Consider the following 25,128-nt stretch of genomic DNA (forward strand, 5'->3'; position numbering starts at 1 on the left):
GAATTTAAAACACCTATCCAGAATTTTGTATTCAGAGCATTCTAGAAACTATTTTAACTTCAGCATGCAAATATTTATGTCACTGTGAAAAATAAAATCCTATTTTTAATTGTATACAAAGGAGAGGGCACATTACTGAAGCCCTACTGCTCGGGCCCTCGAGGGATTACGCCCACCCCGCGGCGCTGGCCAGGTCCGCGGGACACGGCTGAAGGCGGCACTCGGCACTCGGCAGGCTTCAGCCACAGCTCGGGCATGCGCTCACCCCCTGATTAGATCACATTTCACAAAATACGCTCGATGAAAATTTTTTCTTTTCAGAATTCTGAGCTGTGTGATAAACAGAACCTACGACACGAGTAGGAAAGAATGACTCATTTTTCTCTATTTAAAAAACCCCTCCAAATTACGTTATCATTTTGGCTTAGAGAGATACTCTTGTTTTATAATAACTACAGGGTCAGTTCCACAGTGACAATTTCCAGCTACAGCCTAGAGTCTTAGAACATCTGTCACGATGGGGTCGTGAAGAGAAGAATCTGCATACCTAGAAGCCGAGTGGCCTCTGCTGTCCTGAGACACCAGACCACAGAGGCTCCACATTAGGATGCAAGTGCAGATCCCCAAGCCCGAGACTGCTGCACACTGCTTTCAACCATTTCTTGCCACTAGGTTTCATTTTGCACCCAATCTGAGCACCTTTATCTCTTAGAAGGAATATTTTATCCGTTTACCTTTACTGCCATCATTGATACCTTTGCTTGTACTTTTCTCATTTTGTCCTTAAGATTTTACACCATTTGCTCCTGGTTTCATAATGATTTAGAAGACAAACATCCTATTTGAATTCCATGAGAGAGTACCTCCAACAATTTGGTCATTTCCAACTTCCCTCCCCCACAGAAATGTCCCATTATGTCTCCTATTTAAGACTTCCAGCATCTTATAACAATTATAATTTTCAAATCCTCTCTTTCACTAAAATGCAGTAGAAGACAAGGGGTAACCTAGAGACTCCCAATGCAACTGTGCTTTTCTTTAGGTCAATATTGAGACTTAACCATTTTACTGATATCCCTACTCAGAGCCAATCTTTGTATATTACAATATTTACAAACAATTTTATTTAAACTTTTCAGTGAGTAATATGTTCACATGAATCAAAATTCAAAAGGGTGTAAAACGAACAGCTTCTTTCTCTCTCACGTCCTCAGGCCGCCCAGTTTCCCTCCTGGAGGCAACCCATGTTACTAAGGTCTAATGCGTTGTTACAGAAAAAAACGACATATTGGAATCACTCTCGCTTCCTTCCCCAGACAAACCCACTAATCCTGGAGTATTATTCTTTTATGCTGTTGGTATTCCTTTTGCTAATATTTTTTCCAAAGATTTTTTTATAGACATTTACACTTAGAGTATTACATTTGCCTCTTGAAAGTTATATTTGCTCTATAAAAATAGCTCTGAATGACTTCTTTTTGTGTAATCTGGAAGAATTTGAAGTGCTGTGAAACTAATTATCAGTCTCTCAAAGACACCGAATAATTTGCCTGTAAAATCTCTGGACCTCATGCTTTTAGGGGTAACTCTTGTGTAGCTTTCTCCAACATGTTGACCCCAGAACTCTTCCACACTCTTAAAATTATTCACTGCCCCAAAGAGCTTTAGTTTATGTGCGTTGTATCTACGGATATTTTCCATAATAGAAATTAAAACAAAAATTCAAAATACTTATTTATCTTTTCATTCAGAAACAACATAATAGGACTTCTGGTTTCTGGATCTGCATATAAGGAGCTTAGAAGTTGCCATTCTGTCCTAACAACATATAAAAAGCTGAACAGACTGCAAAATCAACGACTGTTCTAGGATCCACTGAAGACGTGAGGACACAGGGCAACTCACTGCCCCAAGACTGGAGAGACAGGCAAAGAGAGACAACTTACTGGCACAGAGACCCACAGATGGAAACCTCCTTGGGAACCGGTGCCGGGGCAGAGAAACCTGAACTGTAATCGATGAACTTTTGGAGGCTTTTCTGAGAGTTAAAAACTCCAGGGAAATCCAGTCATGGGGTGGGAGGGGGGAGCAGAATTTTGTGAGATTTACCTCCAGGAGCTTGACCAGGTTAATCCCACAGTAAATGTCTGCCAGAACTCACACAAGAAGAAGGTGCCAACCTGAAAAGGCCCATCTCTATTAAAGAAATTGAATCAATAATCAGCAACCTTCCAAAACAGAAAACGTCAGGCCTAGAGGGGTTCACTGGTGAGTTCTTTAAGGAAGAAATTATACCAATCCTCTAAAATCTCTTTCAGAGGCTAGAAGCACAGGTAACAACACTTCCTAGCTCACTCTAACCAGACATTAAAAAAAAAAGAAAACTACAGACCATTCTCTCTCATGCATATAAATGCAGAAATTCTCAATAAAATATTGGCAAACCAAATCCAAAAGAGTCTCCTTCCTCCGAAGAAGATTAACACTTACTTCTAAGCAGGTGGCTTAGGGGCACTAAAATCACAGACCACCTTAATCTAATCATTATTTGCGAGAGTTTAAAGCTGGGATTTTTTTCTAATATAAAGCACTTTGGGTCTCTGACTGAAGCATAGAGAGTTTACCAGGACAATTCCCCAACCTTGGTGAACTACAAACACCTGTTTTTGTTTTTCTGGCCTCAAGTGTCCAACAAAAGCTCTGCTCAGCTTCTCACCCACTTTTCCCAGCATCAGCAGATGCCACTAAGGGGAAAAGTAGCCTGAAATGCCTGCCTCGTCCTTGCCTCAACAGCACTCTGATACACTCAAATACACGTCTTTTCTACCGTGTCTAGTTTTTCTAATTTTTTCAATTGTATTGTTAATCCAAATAATTTATCCAACATTACCAAAAGAGGGACGCCTCCAAAAACAGATTTAACATGGTTACTATTTAAGAGTTTTAGAAGTCCTGTTTTTTCCCTTTTTCTCCCATTATGCGCCGGAACCAAACAATATTTGTTTTCGAAATACGCATTCTACCAAACATCTTTCAGGGGTACGTGTGTTTTTAAATAAATCCAAGGGATATATACCTTGTTAACTATGAGATACCTTTATATAATGTCACCTGCACAAAAACATTTTATCTAGAGTCGTGAAGACAGAACATTTAGAATAAAACAACTTTTTGAACATATAGTTTTTAAAAAGAAAAAAATGTACCAAAGTAATTTCACATTTAAATAAGAAAGAAGAAAAACCATACCAGCTTTCATATTTTGATACTTTCCAATTCTCCTTGCCTCTAAACATTTACAAGTATTATTTAGAAATAAAGTGTCATTTATCATGACCCAGTATTTTAAAAACATTTTAAACATAATATGTTTTTCCTTGGATTCGCTTTCCCTTGGAAAATTACATAATTTTATGAAGATCTTTTACTGGAAGTCTGAGAGAAATACTGTATCTGCTAACACTTACCGTGAAAAATACGAAAATCAATATATGGATGAGAACCTCTCCTTTCTGATTCAAATCCTGCTCGACTCCTTACGCGTACATCTCCTGGACAGAATCAGGAATAAAACATAAGTTTAGAAGGCTGCCGTTCAGGAAGCTCCCACGTGCAATAAAGGTCTATGTGGGATCAAACCCATAACTCAGGCTACTAATGATATAAATGGAATAAGTAGTTAAGAGCTGATTTAGTTGAAAGGGTTTACAAATTTCTGGCACTGAGTTATAAGGCTAGATGAGGTTTTTTTTTTTTTAAACTACCCCTCTAATAATTATAATCTCTATTTTAGAGTCACCTTCTGAAAGATGATTCATGTATATGATAATCCAACCTCATATCTTATTACTCACATGGAGTTAAAAAAAATCCTCAGCACAAAACTTTAAAAAGCCACAATGAGAAGCAAATATTTATTAAGCATCTACTCTGTGCCTAACACTATACTATAAGGGATATAAAGAAATAGAAAATATATTACCTATTCTCAAGCAGCTTGTAATTTTTTACATGTACAGAAAATTAAAATGTTAAAGATTTTGCCTGAAATGTTTAATTTGGTCAATCTTCTTTTTCCTCATTGACAGTGGGTATAGTCAAGGTCTTTAGTTGGGTCTTAAACTTTGTTGTTTATAAGCTCAGTATTGTTTCTTCCTATATTCACATGACTTTTGGATCTACTTCTCCATACAGCAACATAACCACTGCAATCTTCTGCCAGGTGCTCTTTTTCTGCCTTGCAGACATTATTTCATTTAATTCTCTAACCAAATCTGAGAGATAGGAATCTTAACCCCCATTTTCAGATGCAGAAACCGAGATTTTTATTTATTTATTTATTTTTTTGCGGTACGTGGGCCTCTCACTGTCGTGGCCTCTCCCGTTGCGGAGCACAGGCTCCGGACGCGCAGGCTCAGCGGCCATGGCTCACGGGCCCAGCCGCCCCGCGGCACGTGGGATCCTCCCAGACCGGGGCACGAACCCGTGTCCCCTGCATCGGCAGGCGGACTCTCAACCACTGCGCCACCGGGGAAGCCCAAACTGAGATTTTTAGATGTTTCAGAGCATGCATATGCCACAAAGCTAGGGTAAAGGTGTGCCAGGGTTTAAACCTAGCTCTGCGGGCTCCAAAGGCAGCACCTTCCCCACTACACTTCCACAGCCTCTGAGTTTATAACCTTTAAGTCTCCAGTCCCTACTCCTGTGCCCTCGCAATTCCGCTTGCCTGGAAGGCTCTCCTGCTTATTCTTTGTTTCAAGGTGCCTGTCATCCACCAAGAGTCCATCCCACAACGATTAATCCCTTCTCTCATGTGGCGATGCCTTCACTCTCTATTGGATGTTTACTGAGCACTCACTACATGTCAGGTAACACAGCAGTGAGCAGAATATATAAAGTCCCTGTCTTCATGAAGCGCACCCTTTCATGGAGTGACACAAATAATAAAACAAACAAATAATTTCATTCTATGGAAGATGGTAAAAAGCACCATGCAGAAAACTAAAGCAAGGAAAGAAGAACAGGGAGGAGGAGTCGGGGAGGAGTGATTCATGGCTGTGGTCAGAGACCTCAGTGAACGGGAGGCATCTGAGCAGAGGCCTGGAGGCAGTGAAGCAGTGAGCCACACGGCCACCTGGATGAAGACGGGTCCAGACGCAGGGAGAGCAAGTATGAATACCCTGAGACGGGAGCATGCTTGTCACGTTCAAGGTCAAGCAAAAAGGCCCGCATGGCTGGAGTGAGGTGAATGAGGGGAACTGGTAGGAGGTGTGGTCAGAGAAACAGTAGGGCCACATCACACTGGACCTTCAACGGGCCATTGTAATAGCTCTGGCTGTTACTCCAAGACAGAAAACTATCGGAAGATTCAGAACAGAGGGGTGAGATGGACTTAGGTCTGAAAAGGTTCACTCTGGCTGCATAGACTAGAATCAAGTAGAGACGCACAGGCAGACGCAGGGAGACACTTAAGGAGTGAGTGCATTCAACGAGGCAACAGCTATGGCCTGCGGGGAGGGGGATATGGGGAGATGCTGGTCAAGGGGGTAAAAAGTTTCAGTTACGCAGGGAAGTTCTGGAGATCTAATGTACAACTATGTGACGACAGCTACCGATAAAAAACTGAGTAACTGTGGTTCAGTTAGGGATGGTAACAGCATTGTGGTGGTGAAATCCTGGATACACTTTGAAGGTATCAGCCAAGAGGATGTGGTGATGAAGTAAACGCAGAGGAAATAAGAAATAAGAGTCAAGAATGACGCCAAGGTTCCTGACCTGACAACCAGAAGAATGGAGTTCCATTTTCTGAGACAGTGAAAGAATGCAAAATCACAGACCTGGGGAACACAAATCTTTTAACACATATGTTAAATGTGAGGTACCCATAACCACGTGGAGATGCTCTACAGAGTGAAGAAGGCAGGAGCCTAAAACTCTGTTTTAAGGAGAGTAGAATCCTGACATGTCTACAGAGAGAGATGGAGACAGTAAAGAAGAAAGGGCTCAACATTCCTGGGGGGAAATATGTGCTAGAGTAGAATGGGACTAGGCGGGTAAGATACACAAGGTAACTTAAAGAGAGAAAAAGGGAAGAGCAAAAACAGGACACTGGAGAACACACAGGCCTAAGACTATGAAAAGGAGTTAACGAAAGAGGCACAAACAAACAAAAAACCCCAAACCAAATCACCACCCCAGAAGCAGGTGAAGAATAAGGATGACTAAACATCATAGAAATTGAGCGAGGAATTCTGAGTATAAGGAGAGCAGTCATAAAGAAAAGACAGTAAGAAAAGATGAGTAAAGGTGCCTACTGGAATCTTTATAGTATGTTTTTAATAGTATGAATTAAAGTACAAGGGATCAAGGAGTGCGTGGATGAAGAGAAAAATCTGGCAAAGAGCGGGAAAGAGAGAAACTACACACATATATGTATGTGTGTGTGTGTGTATATATATATATATCAATTATACATGTATATATACACACATCAAATTCATTTTACCCTCTGGACTTGAGTAATACATTAAAGATTTAAGAACTGAGACTAGGAGAAGACAAATGGCCTTCTCACCTGCCAACTGAGAACAAACACATCCAGTGACAGGACTATGCGATCAGGTAATTCACGGTCTCGTCTTTGTTCGTGTTACCGTTTAGAATTCAGCAACTGTACAAATCGAAGACTCTTTTTATGAAGAATAATCAGGATGCAACTTAAAATTGTATACTAATCACAGAGTCCCAGTTATTAAGCCAGAGATTTCTCAATTACCCAAACTCTAAGATGCCCCTCTTTATTCACATCATATTAATTTTGGCTTCTAGACTCAACTTCAAAGTAATAGGTCATTTCTGCTGCAAACAGTGATGAAAAGCTACCTAATGAAAGATATCTCGATCTTGAATTAACAGCAGATAACAAAATTAACTGATATTGGTGCAAAATAAATAATTCTTACCTAGCATACGAATGTACAACGCAGTCTGATCAGAGCTGTCATAGGAGATAGCTCCACGCCTCTAGAAAAAAAAAAAAAAACACATTTTAATGCATGATAATTTAAAATGTGATATAAAATTCAATTCAACAAACATGTATTTATTATTTTTTGTGACGCACTGTGCAAGAGAAGTTGGGATATACAAAATGAAATTAAATACAGTATTTGCTCTTGAAATCTCTAGTTGTGAGGAAGACAAATAATTATAATACAATATGATTAAGCATTGTTGGAGAAGTGGATACAGAGTGAGGAACACAGTAGGTGGAAATTTAATGTCAGAGTACATCATACAAGCCCACTTGAAGAGAGAGCTTCTGCAGAGGTAGTCGGAATTGATGGAGAGACACAGTTCAACTACTTCACTATTCCCTTCACTTAAACATGAATGAATAAGCAAACAAGAATCATCAGACATTTGAAGAAACTCTTTAGCTAGAAATAAATGGAACAAAATGAAAAACCAAATGGCCCAGAAGCTACAAGAAATAAGAGAATTTAAAAAAAATGTAATTAGCGTACTCAGAGAAATCTGAGTAAAACAAAAAATGGGGTGCACTGAAAGAGAACAGATTTAAAATATATTTTGAGCTTAAAAATAAACAGGTATAAAAAGTATCTTGCAACATTACTCATAATGGCCCCCAACTGGAAACAATCCAAACGTCTACCAACTAATGCGGTATAGCCGTACAATATTATTCAGTATTCAATATCTAGTGTTGTTATCCAGACACAAAAAGGACTGAAGTACTGATACATGTTACAACATGGTTGAATCCTGAGAACAGTATATTGAGTGAAAGGAGCCAGTCACAAAGGACCACAAAGCATATGTTTCCAATTATATGAAATATCCAAAAAGGCAAATCCACAGAGTCAGAAAGCAGACTGGCGGTTGCCTAGAGTTGGGAGAGTTGGTGGGAACTGGAGAGTGAATGCTAATGGGCACAGGGTTTCTACCTGCAATGATGAAAGTGTTCTCAAATTAACTGTGGTGATGACTGCACAACTCTGTGAATATACCAAAAAGCACTGAAATTAAAAAAAAACCACCCACTTTAAATGGGTGAATCGTATGGTACATGAACTATACCTCAATAAAGCCATTTATAAAAAATAACGAGGATTGCAAATATTTTAAATATAATTACCGAAAAAAACCAAAAGCAAGAAACCAAAAAACACCTCTGTGAGACCTGAAACACCCTCAGCAAGTTCTGCCAACTCCACCTTCACACCCATCTCCCTTCCTCGATCTCCACTTCTTCGTTCTGTCTCAGGCAATAGCATCTCTCACCTGGCCTCCTGCAATGTTCTGCCCTGCTGACTGGTTTTCCTGCTGCATCTCTTGGCCCCCAGTCCATTCACGCAGAAGCAAGAGTGAACATTCCAGCTACTGCTCAGAAGTCCTCCAATGGCCCCCACTAGACTTGGAATAAACTCCAAACACCTAACTCTCCATGATCTGCCTACCCCTCAGTCCTCTTGTCCTACCGCCCTCTTTCTACCACTAAGAGCCAGCCACCCTGGCCGCCTTGCCCTTCCTCAACCACGCCACACGCACAGCCTTGATACCTGCTGTTCTGTCCAGGATCACTGCACCATCATTCCCTTCTTACCTCTCAGGTTCCAGACGAAATGTCATCTCTTCAGAGAGGCAGTCCCAGACTACCAAACCTGAAGTCACCAGAGAGTCACCCTCCCCAGAGTCCCTACGTTCATGCTCTGTACAGCACACCTAGCTGACCTACTCTTGTTAGCTTGTTCTAAAACAAAAGCTCCACAAGAGCAAGAACCATGTCTGACTTATTCACCACTGTGTCCTTGGCCCTAAAAACTACTATTATTTAGTAGATGCTAAATAAATATTTGGTAAATAAATGATAAATGCACTTATTGTAAATAAATTAGTGAATACTCATTTACAAATTAAGTTGATGAATAAATTAACGAACAACAGAATTGATATAAAGACAAACTAAACATCTAGAAGATAAAATTAACCAAACCTCATACCAGAATCTAATCTCTGTGGAGGCAGAGACTTTGTTCAATGCTGTATCCCCAGATATAGAATAAATCCCAACATTTAGAATAGTGCCCAGCACATTCTAATGTAATCAATAATATTGGCTGAATAAACAGGCAAGCAAATTCTTAAAAAACAGTAATAAACAGAACTAGCGTCATGAGCTATTATAAAGTAGTGTGACACTACAGAGAATCTAGAATCAAATCCAAGAATACACAGAAATTTTGTATATGCTAAATAAAGGATCTAAAATCTGTGGAGAGGAAATTCCCTGGAAGCCCAGTGGTTAGGACTCAGCACTTTCACTGCCGAGGGCTGGGGTTCAATTCCTGGTCAGGGAACTAAGGTCCCACAAGCTGTGTGTACATGGCCAAAAAAACCAAGTTAATTATTTGGTTTAAAATGCTAGATTAAGTGGCTGTTATCTGGAAAAACATAAGGCTGTATTATTACCTTCCTACTCCAAAATAAATTACACATGGAACAGAAATTTTAATGTAAAACAACAGCATGGAAATATTAGAAGAAAACATAACTGTATTAAAAAAAATCTCAAATAACAACAAGGACCTACTGCATAGCACAGGGAACTATATTCAATATCTTATAATAACCTATAATGGAAAAGGATCTGAAAAAGAATATATATATATATATGTATAACTGAATCACTTTGCTGTACACCTGAAACTAACACAACATTGTAAATCAACTATACTTCAATAAAGTTTTTTTAATTTAAATAACGACTCAAAAAGAAATCTTAACTAGGAAAGGCCTTTCTAACTGTTCTATAAAATCCAGAAATCATGAAAAACAAATCAATTTGGCCACATAAAAGTTAAATTATGTATGGCAAAATATACCATAAACATAGGCAAAAGACAAACTCCAAATGAAGAAAAATGAGTTCAACAGATACGACAAAGGGCTAATTTTTCCCTGCTACACCTAAAAATGAAGGGAGAAAAAAGAAGTGTCTTACAAATCAATTACAAAATGAATAATAGTGTAGAAAAACAGGTAGGACATAAACACACTACTCACAGAAAGAGAAATAATAAACTAATAAACACAAGAAAAAATGCCTGACTTCATTAACAAAATACATATTAAAGAAATGAGATGGTATTTTTACATACTAATGATCTTCTTTCCTCACAAACCCCTGGCATGAAATTTACAACTCTTCAACATATACCTAGAAATCTCAAGGAAAAATAATCATGTTTCTTTTACTGTTATTATAAAGAAAAGTTACTGTATTTAAAGCCCTCATTTGGATTTAGTATGCAAAATAGCTCCCCAAATCATTGTTATTATCTCCTCCGTGCTTACCATTTAAGAGAAAAACATCAATTAAACTGCTATGACTTAATGTATCCTTAAACAAACAAACAAAAAAACCCCACTAGTTCAGGAAATATAAAAGGAACACAAGTCACAAGCAAAAATAAAATTCTAATTTTCAACACTGGCTGCCTCCAGGGAAGCTGAAGGACAGATACAAGGGTAGGAAGAGGACTTTTCAACGAGTATCTTTTGAATTTTGTAGCACGTGTAGTTATTATATATTCACAAAATACATCGAACTAAAATTTAAAGCTACAGTAAGAATGTACTACAAAGAAATCTACAAAGAAATGGATGATCTCAAAACCCAAGGGACTAAATCATACAGAACACACTCCTGGCAGCATCATGCTTAATAAAGTTAGTGTCTTCCACCAACAGAAGACCCTGAGCCTCCTGCAGTGTTTCATGGTAAACGACTTATTCTGGAGCAAACAGCCACTGTAATCACTTGGTATTAAAAGGCACGACTCACACCTGCACGACTCACACCATCTCTACCCCAAGATATTTATCTTATTAGATTTCAAGACTCCCCTTAATACCACCATATTAGAGGAAAACCTAGTAGTCTGGAGAGCACATATGTGGAGATAAATATTTCTATCGGCCAAATCATATTCATGAAACCACAGATATAATTATATAATAGTTTGTCATGGTCGGGACCTATCAACCCACTATTATCCAATCAAATTGGGTAAATAGCTTGTTAAAACACATTTTAACCTGTTATCTCTTAACAGTTCTCTTCAGGAGAAGGGTTGCCTCTTTTTTTTTTTTTTTTTAATGAGGGGAAGGGTATTTACGAAAAGAGCCACTAATTAGAAAGGTAAAGTCTCATTTATCACTTTAAGGATTGAGAAAGACTAACATCAGCTGTTAAAATAGTATAAGTAAGAAGCTGGGTAATGAACATAATCTAGATTATAACTATGACACTAAATTTATTTTAAGGTAATCACTTTAGACTTAGTTATAGAGGCACTAACTTAGGGTCTGTATTAGTTAACCATTATAAAAACTTGGCAAAAAGGGTAGAATTTAATTTTAATATATCTTAACAAATTACTTTGGGATGTGCAAAATATTCAAGTTATTTTATTCATTACTAATTTAAGGAAGGCTGGTCCACAAATACTTAGCTTAAATGCTATCCTAACCTGCAAGACACAACTCTCATGAAACAAATCCAAACGAGATAACAGAAAAATTTTTTAAGAATGGACTTAAAAAAAAGGTGGCTCCATCAATGAATACATTCTGAGTGATAATTTACTCATGTATTGCCTCACAGACCAAGATTTAAGTGAATATTATTAAACTGTAAACAGTCTAGGTAAAATAATCTAAAGTAACTCTTTTTGGATAAATATATTATAAATTATAACATTAAAAATTTGATTTCCATGTTAGAATGTTACTTTAAAAAATAATTATATGTGCTTTATACACCAAGACTGCAGCACAGACTTAACATATATCTTTGTAAAAAAAAGACTATCATTTTTAAAGCCATATACTAGTAAAATTGTTTTTAATAAAGACAGTAAAACAAATTTAATCAAATTCCCATGTCACAGTGCCAGTCATAAAACACTCGGGGCTATCATCCACATTCCCACCTCACCTCACCAGTGAATGGAAACAACTGAGAAGCTTCTACTCGTGACTTTTCTAATTTAGCCATCCTGGGAACAGCTCCTAAAGCAAACTAGTGTAAGTCAAACCACGGGTGAGGCCCAGCTAATCAGAAACTGACAGCCGCAGCACAAACAACTTAAACTCTAAGGTTCCAAAGGATCCACCACCACACAGACAGGAGTTCTGAGTGCCCTGGTAAGACACTCAAGCTTGCATCGGGGTGAATCGCGGCTCTTCCGCGAAAGATCTGACAAGGTAAATGACAAAAGGCGTAAAAGTTGTTCCTGATATTGGTTAATACGTAACTTTTAAAGACAGACATGTTTTTTTGGTTTGTTTTGCCGCAGCTTATGAGATCTTAGTTCCCCAACCAGGGATTAAAACCCGCGCCCTCGGCTGTGGAAACGCCGAGTCCTAACCACTGGACCGCCAGGGAATTCCCAAGACAGACATGTTTTAAAACTGAGCAATGATATCTTAAGTGCTATGGTTTTTATCTTGTTTGGGTTTTCCAGTAAAATAATCTATTGTGCAAAGGCATGTGTATTTCCCTTAGATGGTGAAGTAATGATATATTAACTCCTTGCTGAGCTCCTACTCTGCCAGAAAATGCTCCAGGCGCTTTCATACAAAACCTCACTTACCCGCACAAGACCTCTGTGAGGCAGGTCTTATACGCCGGGTTTTGGAGATTAGTAAACAGGTCACGGGGCTTAAACACAACAGCACTAAATACATTTTTGGGTAACGTTACAAAAACGGTAACACGCTACAAAAGATGAAGCCCAAAGTTCTGAAAGCAGTTTTCTCTGATGCAGTAAAGTGAGCTTTTTCAGACCGTATTCATCTTACGTATGCTAGGAAAGCGTTCGCACCTGAGTGCCTATCCAAGTACGAATCCATCCATTGAACACTATCCTTCCCAGTCCTCTTCCCTATGCAAACAATATATTAAAAAAAAAAAAAATCACACTCTTAAAACTAGCATTCTTTTCGTTTAAAAACTTAATTTAAATTTTTTGGTGGTTATAACAAAAGTAAAAAAATCTCTGAAAACATCCACAATTCAACTAATGCATTATTAACATTAACTTGACCTTCATTCAGTAACTTGGCAAGCTAATCCTTTAAAAACAATTAGTAAATTGGTGTGAGTGAAACAAAATTCATTCTTAACTTACAAAACACAAGATTTACAAAATCTGAGTGCACTGTTTTTAAGAGATTTCTTCAATCGTATTCACTAAGAAAACAGGACTGCTTCAAGAAAAAGACAATTATGCTTAAAACAATATGCTTAAATGTGAAAAACATTACATTATCAGGGATTCACACCTCGCTTGAAGAAGAAATATAAAAGAAGCTTTTGTGTTGCTTATTAGCAAACAGTGATGGCCTTATACATTTTAAGTTACTATTCACACTTTTCAATTTCTTAATAAAGGAAGACAAAAGCTGCCTGGTGGATGAAAGACCATCATTTTTATACAAGTATAGAAAAATAATTTCAAATAGTATAATCTTAAGTATTTCCTACTTTGGACTCTCATTCGGATGGCAAATGGCTAGCAATCTAGCAAGCATTTCTTTCTTTTTTTTTTTAAATCATAGCATAATTTTAATAGGGAATAATGAAGACAACTTAATACAGAATGCTAGATTCAGTTGATGAAATACTATAGCAAGCATTTCTTAAGCCTGATATTTGGAATCCAAATTTAAAAACAACAGATATATAATAATCTTACTCTTTTCAACATATTAAATAAAGTAAGGCATATATTTCCGCAGCAGGAAGACCTTAAGTGAGAACATGAGAGACAGTGGTATTTAGTTTTTAAAAAGTTTTTAATTGTTTAGAAATCCTCAATAATTATACTTTAAATTTATAAGCAACAGTAAATTTGCTATCTCCAGAAGAGAATGTTTAAAATACGTACACCAAATGTCTAAACTGTTTAATTCCATAATCTTAAAAGTTGAACTTCTTTAAGTGTAAAAACTTCTTTAAAGGAACGATCCTGAGGAAAGCTACCTCGATACCAAGGAATGATACCATAAAAAGCCCTTCAGGAGGAATAGGTGGGAGAAGAATAAAAATCACATGCAGTAATCTCAAGCTTCTCAGCTGACAGGTAAAACGTGTAGCTCTTTTAATCAGAGAAATAACACTGAAGCAAAAGGAGAAGAAATGTGACTAGCAAGTTCACTCCTACCCGTATATGAACTAATGATTAATGTCACAATCCTAAAAATAAAGATGGCCTACCTTCGAGGCGATCCACTTGATAAGAACCAAGGCCAGACACCAGATCAATGTAATTCCCATTGGATCAATGAAAAGCCCCCTGCATAGCCTCCCTCCTCTCCCAGAGGGCAATGAGCAAGGAAGATTTGTTAGGATCTGACAATAACCAGCTGTCCCGAGGCAGAAGAGAGGGGACACTGCCTGCCTTGAACCTCACGCAGCTGCCTTCAAACAAGGGTCACCTGACTCTCTGAGAAAATGCTGCCAGCCGGCCTTCCTACCAGTGCGTGGTTAATGCCACAGCCCAGGGCTGGGGAAGGAGAGTCAGTAAAGCTGGAAGAGGGGAGGAAACACCTTAGTGAGCGCTGACCTAACAGTCTCACAAAATGTAGGCAAACGAGGTCTCCAGCTGGCCCCAAGCACATCCCCGACCTTAACACCAGGAATGCTTTCAAATAACTTCCAAAAAATGTTTGGCAGTACTAAAAATTTCCTCATTTCCTCCACGTAGACCAGTGTCACAGGTATAATGTCCTGGCATTTAAAAATATTAATGCATTTTACTCTATTTTTTCAACTTTAAATACTGAATTGGTCAACTCTATTTCCTTTAGAGCTAGGATTACTTTATGAATGCTAGGGGCTTTCATAGATAATGTTGTGCTATTTAACATTATAATTCACTCATTATGGATTTATTGACAAAGGCCAGTCTATCTGCATTTTTCAAGCAATTAAAAGTACACTATTTCTAAGCCCGACTTGCAGTCTAGCTTACACGATAATATTTGTGTTACACGTCTCATTCTTCTCTCAGCTGTGAGTGAGCTCGGTGAAAGCAAAGTGGGTCTCTATTCATCTTCATGATCTCTCACAGCAGCCAGCAGAGAAAAAGCCTTTCATGAAACTTTCATGCGAGTATTCATTAAGCTGCAACTAGGTACCAGGCCCTTTGCTGGACGCCAGGGGTATAATCTTTGAGTGAAAACGGAAAGGGCTCCTGCCCTCCCGAAACTTACAGTTTAGTCAGTCTACGTTAATCGAAGTCTGCAAATAAATACAAAACTGCAACGGAAACAAGTACGACGGAGCTGCGACGGGAACCGCCAACAAAGCCCCGGGTCTGACCAGGTTAGGAGGTCAGGGGCTTCTTCCCAGAGGCCCTGAAATGTCCCTGAGCTGAAGTGCAAGGGCAAGAACACGAAGAGGATGGGAAGAACGATCCTCACAGACATGACAACGCACAACAAAGACAAGCAGAAGATTCGGGAAGAAGAGCAGAGGAGGCTGCAGTGCAGGCTGTGGGACCCCACAGTGGAGGCCCCGAGAAGGGGCTTCGTCTGCATCCTAAAAGCCAATCCCACCCTGCTGGAGACTTCAGCAGGTTTTGGTCAAGGGCAGCTCATTGGGGTAGGGGCTGGGGGGCGGTCAGGAGGCCACAGCGGAGTCCCAGGAGAGGCGCTCACGGACTGTGCTGGGGGGAGACGTGGACGGGCTGGGAAACACTCCGGATGCGACAGGACTACGTCATGGGCTGCAGTTCACGGTGAGACAAAGGCATCTGCCTAGTGGGGGTACCCACATGACGGTTCTAAAATATTTGAAAACAGCCCAAATAGTTCAAATACCAATGCTGTTTTCATTATCCAATCCTCGGTAGGAAGAGTTTATTTTTTTAAAAAAAGTTAATTCTCCACCTGTCAAAATGAGGCATAAACTCAAATTACAGATGCACATCACAATTTTTCTAAATTGAAGCTATACATAACATATGGCCATACATTTCCCACTACACCTTATACATTATATATATATATACACACACACACACACACACACCTCTTCTTTCTACTGAACTAACAAGCTGTAATGCTAATCCTTGCACAAATGGAGATAACTTTTTTAGTCTGTCATGAAACTAGGTGTGGCATGAGATTGTCAGGGTCTTGGATTACTCTCTGGGCAGTAAGGTTCCAGCCGGCAAACTCAAAGGATGCCCAGGAACAGGTCAGAGCAGCCAAATGTAATCAGCTCCACCCTCAGGAGAACCGCTGGTGGTCATCATTCGTTATCTGCCGCACTAGCCTGGGCTGCACTCTCCAAATTAGCCTACCACCTCGATGCCCAGCCCAGAAATACTTCCTATCCTCACAGCTCCCAGCCAGTCAGCTGCTCGAAAAGTTGAGTTCTACGAAGCAAACACGATCCTATTATTTTTGGTACGTTTTGATAAATGCCCTTTTGGTTAACAGTGGTGAGGTCAAGAATCTCAACTTGCTTTTCGTCTAAAAGTGGAGGATTGGGACTTCCCTGGTGGTCCAGTGGTTAAGACTTCATGCTTCCATGGCAGGAGGCGCGTGTTCGACCCCTGGTCGGGGAACTAGATCCCACATGCGGCAGGGCGGAGCCAAAAAGAAGTAAATAAATACAAGTGGAGGATTGAACAAGGGAAGAGGGAAAGAATCAGAACTGAGACACACAGGGAAAAAAGAAAGGCAGTCCTAAAAATTCTCTCATTTAAATGAACTTCTGTCGAGATTATCCCACCATCTCAAAACTCCACTGGGAGTCAAGAGCCTGGGTTTATTTCCCAGCTGTACTGCCAAGAGCTGAGTGAACCTGGGTGAATCACCACCTGTAAGGGCCTTGCTTTCCTCCCTTCACAGGAGTTAAATAACATCTGTAAAAGAATACCTCACTCATAGCAGGCTCTCAATAACATCTAGCCAAGTCCAAATTAAATAATTAAGACCTAACAATGATCATGACCTAACCACTCCAGCTCCACCCCAACTCTGGGCTTAACTGAAATCACATGGCTCATGAGGGCAACGTGTGCTGTGCTTGCCCAGTGCCCTGGGAACCTCTCCTGAGGCCTGGTAGGGCTAAGGTCATTTTTCACACCAGTGAATATAGGAAAATGGTTCCCCAGCATCCTCCTTCTTAAATATCTACTGTATGTCTGACACTGAAATACAGAGATAATCAAGACACAGTCCTTCCAGATCAGAAATTTCCTATTTGAATAGAAACAGCTACTAAGTTTATGCCTAAAATCATAGCTCCTTCGTTGCTGATAACACATTTACATCACTCAAATCTCACAAAAAATTCAGGCAATACAAGTTTTTCTTAAGACAGTACACTCACCTTTCTTAATGGCACGGACCTAATGGCTTTAAAACTTTTTCCTATTCTGAGATATGAAATATTTATCACTAATTTATGTTGATAAAGTATAAGACTTCTCTTAATAAAAATTTTTCAATAAGACGAAATAGAAACAAAAGCTGTCATCAAATTGTATTAACACTCCTTTACAATATTATGTCTATTTCTTAGAAAATTATCTTAAAATTAATCTTTCTAAATATAAAATAATTTATTATCCCATAAAGAAATAGTTGCCTTTTACAATAATAACAAATGTATTCTTTTACGTTAACTTTTCTCACCTGTCTCAAAGCCTTAGTGAAACATGACAGAGCAACAAAAAAAAATCACTTGACTATACTAGAAAAATTAATGCATAGGAGACAGCTAAGCTTTATGAAAACAGGATTTAAAACTATAAGAAAAAGGTATAAAACTCTTTACCTTGCTGGGGCTTATAAAGGTAGTATCTGAACAGTCAGGGTATTAAAAGCAAATCTCACTATTTTAGGAGTATGATCAATAGAAGGAAAAGGTACAGCTTTGATCACTGTGTCTTAAGAGAAGTAATCCAAGTGCAAATTTTATCCCTGGGGCTCTCTGCCACTCACAGGACACCTGTCAATCTTGGCAATAGCCTTTAGCTATCCATATAGAGACTCAGCATGTCCTTCTCTTGACCAAATTAGGCTAACCTCAACTGCATTGACATCACTGTCTATAATTTTGGAATCCTGTTGACAAGAAGAGCCTATCCCAGAGTTCTTTATACAAATGTAATGTCTGTTGGAAATTATAACCAAATTTATAATAGAAAAATGTGAATACTATAGTCTAAACCTTCCAACTGTGCTTTTATCATTTTGAATTCCAACCAATTTTAATACCAAATAGTAAATCAGGGCGGGTTTTTTATTTCTATTACTAAAAACCACATATCGGAGCTTATTATTTTTCAAATGTTATGAATTTCAAGAGATATGAAACTGACCAAAAAAATTAATCCTTGATAAGTAACAAAAATTATTTTAAAACTATGGTAACATGGGAGTTTTACCACTTAATTAAGACCTTTGTGTCATACTGATTTAGAGTTCTGAATTAAGTTTTCTGTTGGATAGTAATTAACGGCAATGAACATGTGACTGGTCTTGGTATGAAGTATTCAATAATAAAAACACCCTGACCTTTTACAAACATTCAAGTCTTCTGGTCCAGAAAACTACATTTTATGATATTAAAAGAACTCAGAGATTTGCTTGTTGAATGACTGTTCACAGTATCTCACACCAGTCAGAATGGCCATCATCAAAAAATCTAGAAACAATAAATGCTGGAGACGGTGTGGAGAAAAGGGAACCCTCTTGCACTGCTGGTGGGAATGTGAGTTGGTACAGTCACTATGGAGAACACTATGGAGGTTCCTTAAAAAACTACAAACAGAACTACCATATGACCCAGCAATCCCACTACTGGGCATATACCCTGAGAAAACCGTAATTCAAAAAGAGTCATGTACCACAATGTTCATTGCAGCTCTATTTACAATAGCCCGGAGATGGAAACAACCTAAGTGTCCATCATTGGATGAATGGATAAAGAAGATGTGGCACATATATACAATGGAATATTACTCAGCCATAAAAAGAAATGAAATTGAGCTATTTTTAATGAGGTGGATAGACCTAGAGTCTGTCATACAGAGTGAAGTAAGTCAGAAAGAGAAAAACAAATACCGTATGCTAACACATATATATAGAATTTAAGAAAAAGAAAATGTCATGAAGAACCTAGGGGTGAGACAGGAATAAAGACACAGACCTACTAGAGAATGGGCTTGAGGATATGGGGAGGGGGAAGGGTAAGCTGTGACAAAGTGAGAGAGTGGCATGGACATATATACACTACCAAACGTAAAACAGATAGCTAGTGGGAAGCAGCCGCATAGCATAGGGAGATCAGCTCGGTGCTTTGTGACCACCTAGAGGGGTGGGATAGGGAGGGTGGGAGGGAGGGAGACGCAAGAGGGAAGAGATATGGGAACATATGTGTATGTATAGCTGATTCACTTTGTTATACAACAGAAACTAACACACCATTGTAAAGCAATTATACTCCAATAAAGATGTAAAAAAAAAAAAAAATTATGGGAATTTGCTCCTCGCCATGTCTTCTCACAAGACTTTCAGGATCAAGTGATTCCCAGCCAAGAAACGAAAGCAGAATCTTACCATTCCCCAATGGATTCGAATGAAAACTGGTAATAAGATCAGGTACAACTCCAAGAGAAGACATTGGAGAAGAACCAAGCTGGGTCTATAAAGAGCCTTGCGTATGAAGTGGCACACATATTTATGCTGTGTCAAGGTCACTTCCATCTTACCATATCACTCTGAGAACATCACTACTATCTGAACAGCTGGATGTGTTTTATTGGGAAAATGATTTTTCTCTTTGTGCTTCTGCACTAGTGCTTTGGCTCAGTACTAAATATGTGAGACCTTTTGTCGGAAAAAAAAAAAAATTATGGAAAAGTAGAAATGGTCACAATTTCCAGAAGGAAAAAAAAAAAAATCAGCGGTGTAGATTTGACAACTGTAGAGTTTGGACTTAGGCTGCTAGTATATAAGACCAGGAGAATGTCACAGACCCCGGACACTTTAATTTCAGCAAGGCTGCACACAGAGTCTCTGGAGGCATCCTTGAGAACAAAAGAGAGCAATGTTAGGCTGACTCCTAGCTGACTGAACAAACATAACCAGAGTTCAAGTACCGGATGTCAAGCTGGTGGAAGAATTCTAGAGGTCGCTGACAGAACTCTACATTTGACTTTGTCTTGTTCCACAGTTTATTTATTGGGATGCAGATCGGACTAATGCATATCATATCTGCATATAAAACACAAAGTATAAACCACCGTGCTTAATTACAAAATAAAGAGAATGAAGTATGAATTTTAAAATAAAATAAACTGCATGCATATGGAACAATGGAGTTTACAAGTTTCCTTAAAAAAAAAAAAAGGCCAGAATGTTTAAACTCTAAATTAATAAGAGACAGTAAGTAAAGGCAATCTTAGGAAGCACTGAGAGTCAGGTAAGTATCCAAATCCAGGCCACTCCACTGTTCTCAGTAGAGGCCACATGGATAAGACTGAATTCAGTTCTCAGTATTACACTGGAAGATGCATACATACATAACATCTTTAAATGCAGATAAGGATAATATATAAACTGCTATAAGATAAAATAAGCCAAGGAGTTCAGCTTTATTCTGTGAAATTATGAAAGGTGGAAGTAGACCAATGGGCACAAGTTTGTGGAAAACAGAGTTTGACTCAATGTTACTTTCTAAGAACTTTCTACAGTTAGAACCATGGAAATTGAAAGGAGCTGCCTCAAACTAGCCTCTGTCAAGGCGGTTGTGGAGCAGGCTAGAAAAAATGACCTTCAAGGTCTCTGCCAGTTCTAAGATCCCACAATACTATACCTGACTCGATTTCATAATCAAAGAAGCCTTTCTAAGAAAGCCGCCACCCCACCCCACAGACCCAGCCACACTGATTTCCTCAAAGTTACTAACATCTAAGTGGTTACTGGTATTTATCTCAAAAGGTAATGTTTAAATGAGAACCATTTGTAGGTAAGGAAAAAAACTTCACACTAAAAATACTACTACGAACTGACCACTACTTGTGGGTAAATATATATCAAAATATTTATAGCATAAATACTAAAGAAGAAAAATACTAATCTCTCAGAGATTGGTCAAATTTAAAAAGGAAACGCCAACTGTCAACAATTGTTTCCCTCTCCAAACCAATGGGAGTAGAAGCCCAAAACATTTCTGAAGTATACTTGAGGCACACCGAATAGTACTGTTTCATCTCCACATATAGTACTGCAAGGGAAAGGAGGAGACGCACAAAGAGATTTTGAGATCTCCACTGTGCTGGGCATGAAGGCTATAGCACAAATGGACACAGTCCTTGCCTTCACACAGCTCAGATTTTTGTGGGGACTACAAACAATCATAACAAATAACCACGATTACAAGCAAATGTAAGATGCTCTGAGTGCCAAGTATGACACTTAACCCAGGACTCAGTCGTAGCTAGGAAGACCACTGGGAAAAAGTGACACATAATCTGACTCTTAAATGATTTCATAAGAGTTTGTCACACAAGAGGTGGGGGAAAGAGTTCCAAGCACAGAAAAAGCAGTATTTGCAAAAACCCGAGGTAAGCAAAATCATGGCTTGTTTATAAAAATATAAACAAGGTTCAGTAAATGATAGGACAACTAGTAGTGGCCTAGAACTCCCATCATGAACAACTAGAGAACTAGGCTATCTATGAGAAACACTGCTTTCAGATGTTAGACAAGTAGGATAGGACTTTGATCCCTGAGAGAAGGGGGAAGAAAACAAATAAGGTGAGACCTGTAATTGCCTAGGTTTCTTGAAAGCAGTTACCAAACCCCAAGGCAGAGCAGAGTAACCCTGCAGAGCAAGAAGTCTCACAAAGTTGAGGACTCAGAGACTGGAGTTCAGGGAGGGTACAATACTTGGATTTTGCAGGGCTGAGTACCAGACAGGAAGAGCCGTGAAGATAACGGGCTCCAGAAGCCTGAAAATGGGTCTCCTTGAGTCTCTGGCTAAATACTAAGCTAGCCATGTGTGGAATGAGATACCATGAGGCTGGGAAAAGAACTACAGGGGAGCTGGGAAACATCTGGTCCCCACCAACCACAGTGAAGAGCTCTCACACGATACCTGGGACATTCCATAGTGACCCAAGAAATGCCAGAGCACAGGAGAAGGGCAAATGTAGCCCATCAATGCAGAACGTTCTACTGGCCAGCATTGTTCTGGACCCCACTAATGATGCCTAAAATATGCCTAAAAGGATCAGGCTGATCCACAAGTAACTAAATCGCTTATCAGATCAAAACTCAACACTCTTTTAAAGATGACAAGTGAAAAATAACGAATTAGGAGAATAAACAAGAAAATGTGACCCCAAACGGGGTGATGGTGGGGAGTCAATAAAAACCCAGAAATGAACAAGATGATGGAGTTGGTAAATTAAGGACTTTTACAATGCTACTGTAAATATATCCAAAGATTTTAAAGAAAACATGCACACTGAAAAAAGAAACTGAAACTGAAAACAAAAAGGATCACTTATAGCTAAAAAACATAACATCTAAACTAAAAATTTGCAGTTGGGCTTAACGGCAGACTAAATGCTATAGAAGAGATCAACAGAAATTACCTAAACATTTTCCAAATTTGATGACAACTATTAATCCAGATATCAAAGAAGCTCAATGAACCCCAAATAGGAGAAACACAAAGAAAGCCACACCAAGATACATCACAATAAAATTACTAAAAAAAACAACTGATACCAAAACCAAAGACATTACAAAAGGGAATCATAAACCCAATCACTCATAAACATAGACACAAAGATGTATAAGAAAATATTAATAAATCAAATCCAACAATATATAAAAAGGAAATGCATTATGACTAAGTGGAGATTATCCCAAGAATCCAAAATTGGTTTTCTGTTCAAAAAAAGCAATAAATGTAATTCAACATATTAGAATTAAAAAAAAAATCATATAATCATTTCAACTGATAAAGAAAAGGCACTGAACAAAATTCAACTCATTTATGCTAAACACTCTGACTAAACTAGGAATAAAAGGAAACTCCCTCATCTGATAAAGGACATCTATTAAAAAACCTACAGCCATCATCATACTTAAAAATTAAATGCTTTTGCCCTAAGATCACAAAAAAAAACAAGGATGTCTGCTTTACATCTTTAATATGGTATTTAAAGTCAGAGCCACTGCATTAAGGCAAGAAAAAGAAACATACAGCATACAAATTGGAAAGAAAATAGAAAAACTTTTATTTGCAGACAATATTATCATCTATATAGAAAATCATAAAAACCCTACAAAAGAATTTCTGGAACTATTAAAAATTTAGCAATGTCACAGGACACAAATTTGATATATAAAAATCAACTGCATTTCTCTATACTCGTAAAAAATGATTGAAAAATGAAATTAAAAAAATACTACTTCCAATAGCATCCACAAACATCAATACTTAAAGACAAATTTAATAGAATATGAGCAAGATCTGTACAATGAAAATTATAAAACATTTTTAGGAGAAATTAAAGACCTAAATAAATGGAGAAATATATCATGTTGTTACAAGACTGAATTGTGTTTTCCCCAAAAGATTTGTCAAGGTCATAACGCCCAGTACCTATGAATGTGACTTTACTTGGTTCCTTGCAGATGTAATCAAGTTTAAGATAACAGTATACTGGGTTAGAGTGGGCTTGAAATCCAGTATAACTCATGTCCTTATAAAAAGAGAGAAATCTGGACACAGACACACAACCACACAAAGGCAGAGACTGGAGTAATGCATCTACAGGCCAAGGAATAACAAGGATGGCCGGCAACCACAAGAAGCTAGAAGAGACAAGGAAGGATTCCTCCCCAAGAGCCTTCAGAGAGAACATGGTCCTGCTGACACCTTAACTTCTGACTTCTAACTTCTAGAACCACGAAAAGAAATTTCTGTACTATAAGCCATCCAGTTTGTAATACTTTGTTTTGGCAGCCCTAAGAAACTAATACACATGTTTACGGATTGGAAGGCTCAATATCGTTTCCAATTTTTCTCAAGTTAATCTATAAATCCAACACAATCCCAATTAAAATTCCAGCATTTTTTTTTTTTAAGAAACTGACAAGCGAATTCTAAGATCTATATGGAAACACTAAAGATCTAGAATAGCCAAAAATGTTTTGGAAAGAAAAGAGAAGACTGGAGGACTTGTACTACCTGATTTCAAGACTTAATTTAAAGCTACAGACAATGTGGTTTTTACATAAAGGCAGACGCAGAGCATCAGAGCTCAACAGAGAGTTCAAAAACAGACCCACACTTATGTGGTCAATCGATATTTGACAAAGGTGCCCAAGTAATTCAAGGGAAAATGTAATCTTTTCAACAAATGGCACTGGAAAAACTATATAAACTTATGAAAAAAAAATCTCAACGTGCAATCTCATGCTATACAAAAAATTAACACAGATCATTATATCTAAACATAAAGGCTAAAACAATAAAATTTCTAAGAAAAAGTATGAGAATATATTCATGATTTGGGGTTAAGTAAAGATTTCTAGATACAAAAACACTAGTCATAAAAAATGTTAATTATGCTTAATTATAATTAAAAACTTCTCTTCAAAGACAGTGTTAAGATATGAAAATGCAAACCACAGACTCTGATATTTGCAATATAAATATCTGACCAAGGATTTGATCCAGAATGTATTATACATATATTAATGACAACTCATATCTTAATCACAACTAATTCAATTTAAAATATAGGCTAAAAACTTGAACAGTCACAAAAGAAGATATACGAAGATATATGCATAGCTAATACACCCACGAAAAGATGCTCAACATGTTTAATCACTGGAGAAATGAAAATTAAATGAAAATTAAATTTAATGAAAATTAAAACCACAAGATACCACTACACACCCAACAAGAACAGCTAAAATTAAAAAGACTGGCAATATCTAGTGTTGGGCTGTGGAGCAATTAGAACTCTGCAAATGAAACATATGTCCCCA

At 38.1% G+C, this 25,128-nt stretch overlaps 1 protein-coding gene and 1 pseudogene across 3 annotated transcripts in view; one reads left to right on the forward strand and one right to left on the reverse strand.

Moving 5' to 3' along the window:
- PDE7A (phosphodiesterase 7A) overlaps window positions 1-25,128 on the reverse strand; it is a 113,321-nt gene that overhangs the window by 38,487 nt on the left and 49,706 nt on the right. For 2 of the 3 annotated variants that reach the window (XR_009536325.1, XM_060127492.1), the window contains exons 2-3: window positions 6,963-7,023; window positions 3,468-3,551 (exon numbers count right to left, since the gene is read on the reverse strand). Coding sequence is in view for 2 of the 3 variants with exons in the window: in XM_060127492.1 (XP_059983475.1) it covers window positions 3,468-3,551; window positions 6,963-7,023 (145 nt within the window). In the remaining variant the exon portion in view is untranslated. Of the gene's footprint in view, window positions 1-3,467; window positions 3,552-6,962; window positions 7,024-14,305; window positions 14,403-25,128 lie in introns of those variants that run through there. The other variant, XM_060127493.1, reaches the window with a different exon arrangement.
- LOC132508274 (large ribosomal subunit protein eL39-like) lies at window positions 19,604-19,781 on the forward strand (annotated as a pseudogene).

The sequence above is a fragment of the Lagenorhynchus albirostris genome, chromosome 17, assembly GCF_949774975.1.
Source record: "Lagenorhynchus albirostris chromosome 17, mLagAlb1.1, whole genome shotgun sequence".
Lineage (NCBI taxonomy): Eukaryota > Metazoa > Chordata > Mammalia > Artiodactyla > Delphinidae > Lagenorhynchus > Lagenorhynchus albirostris.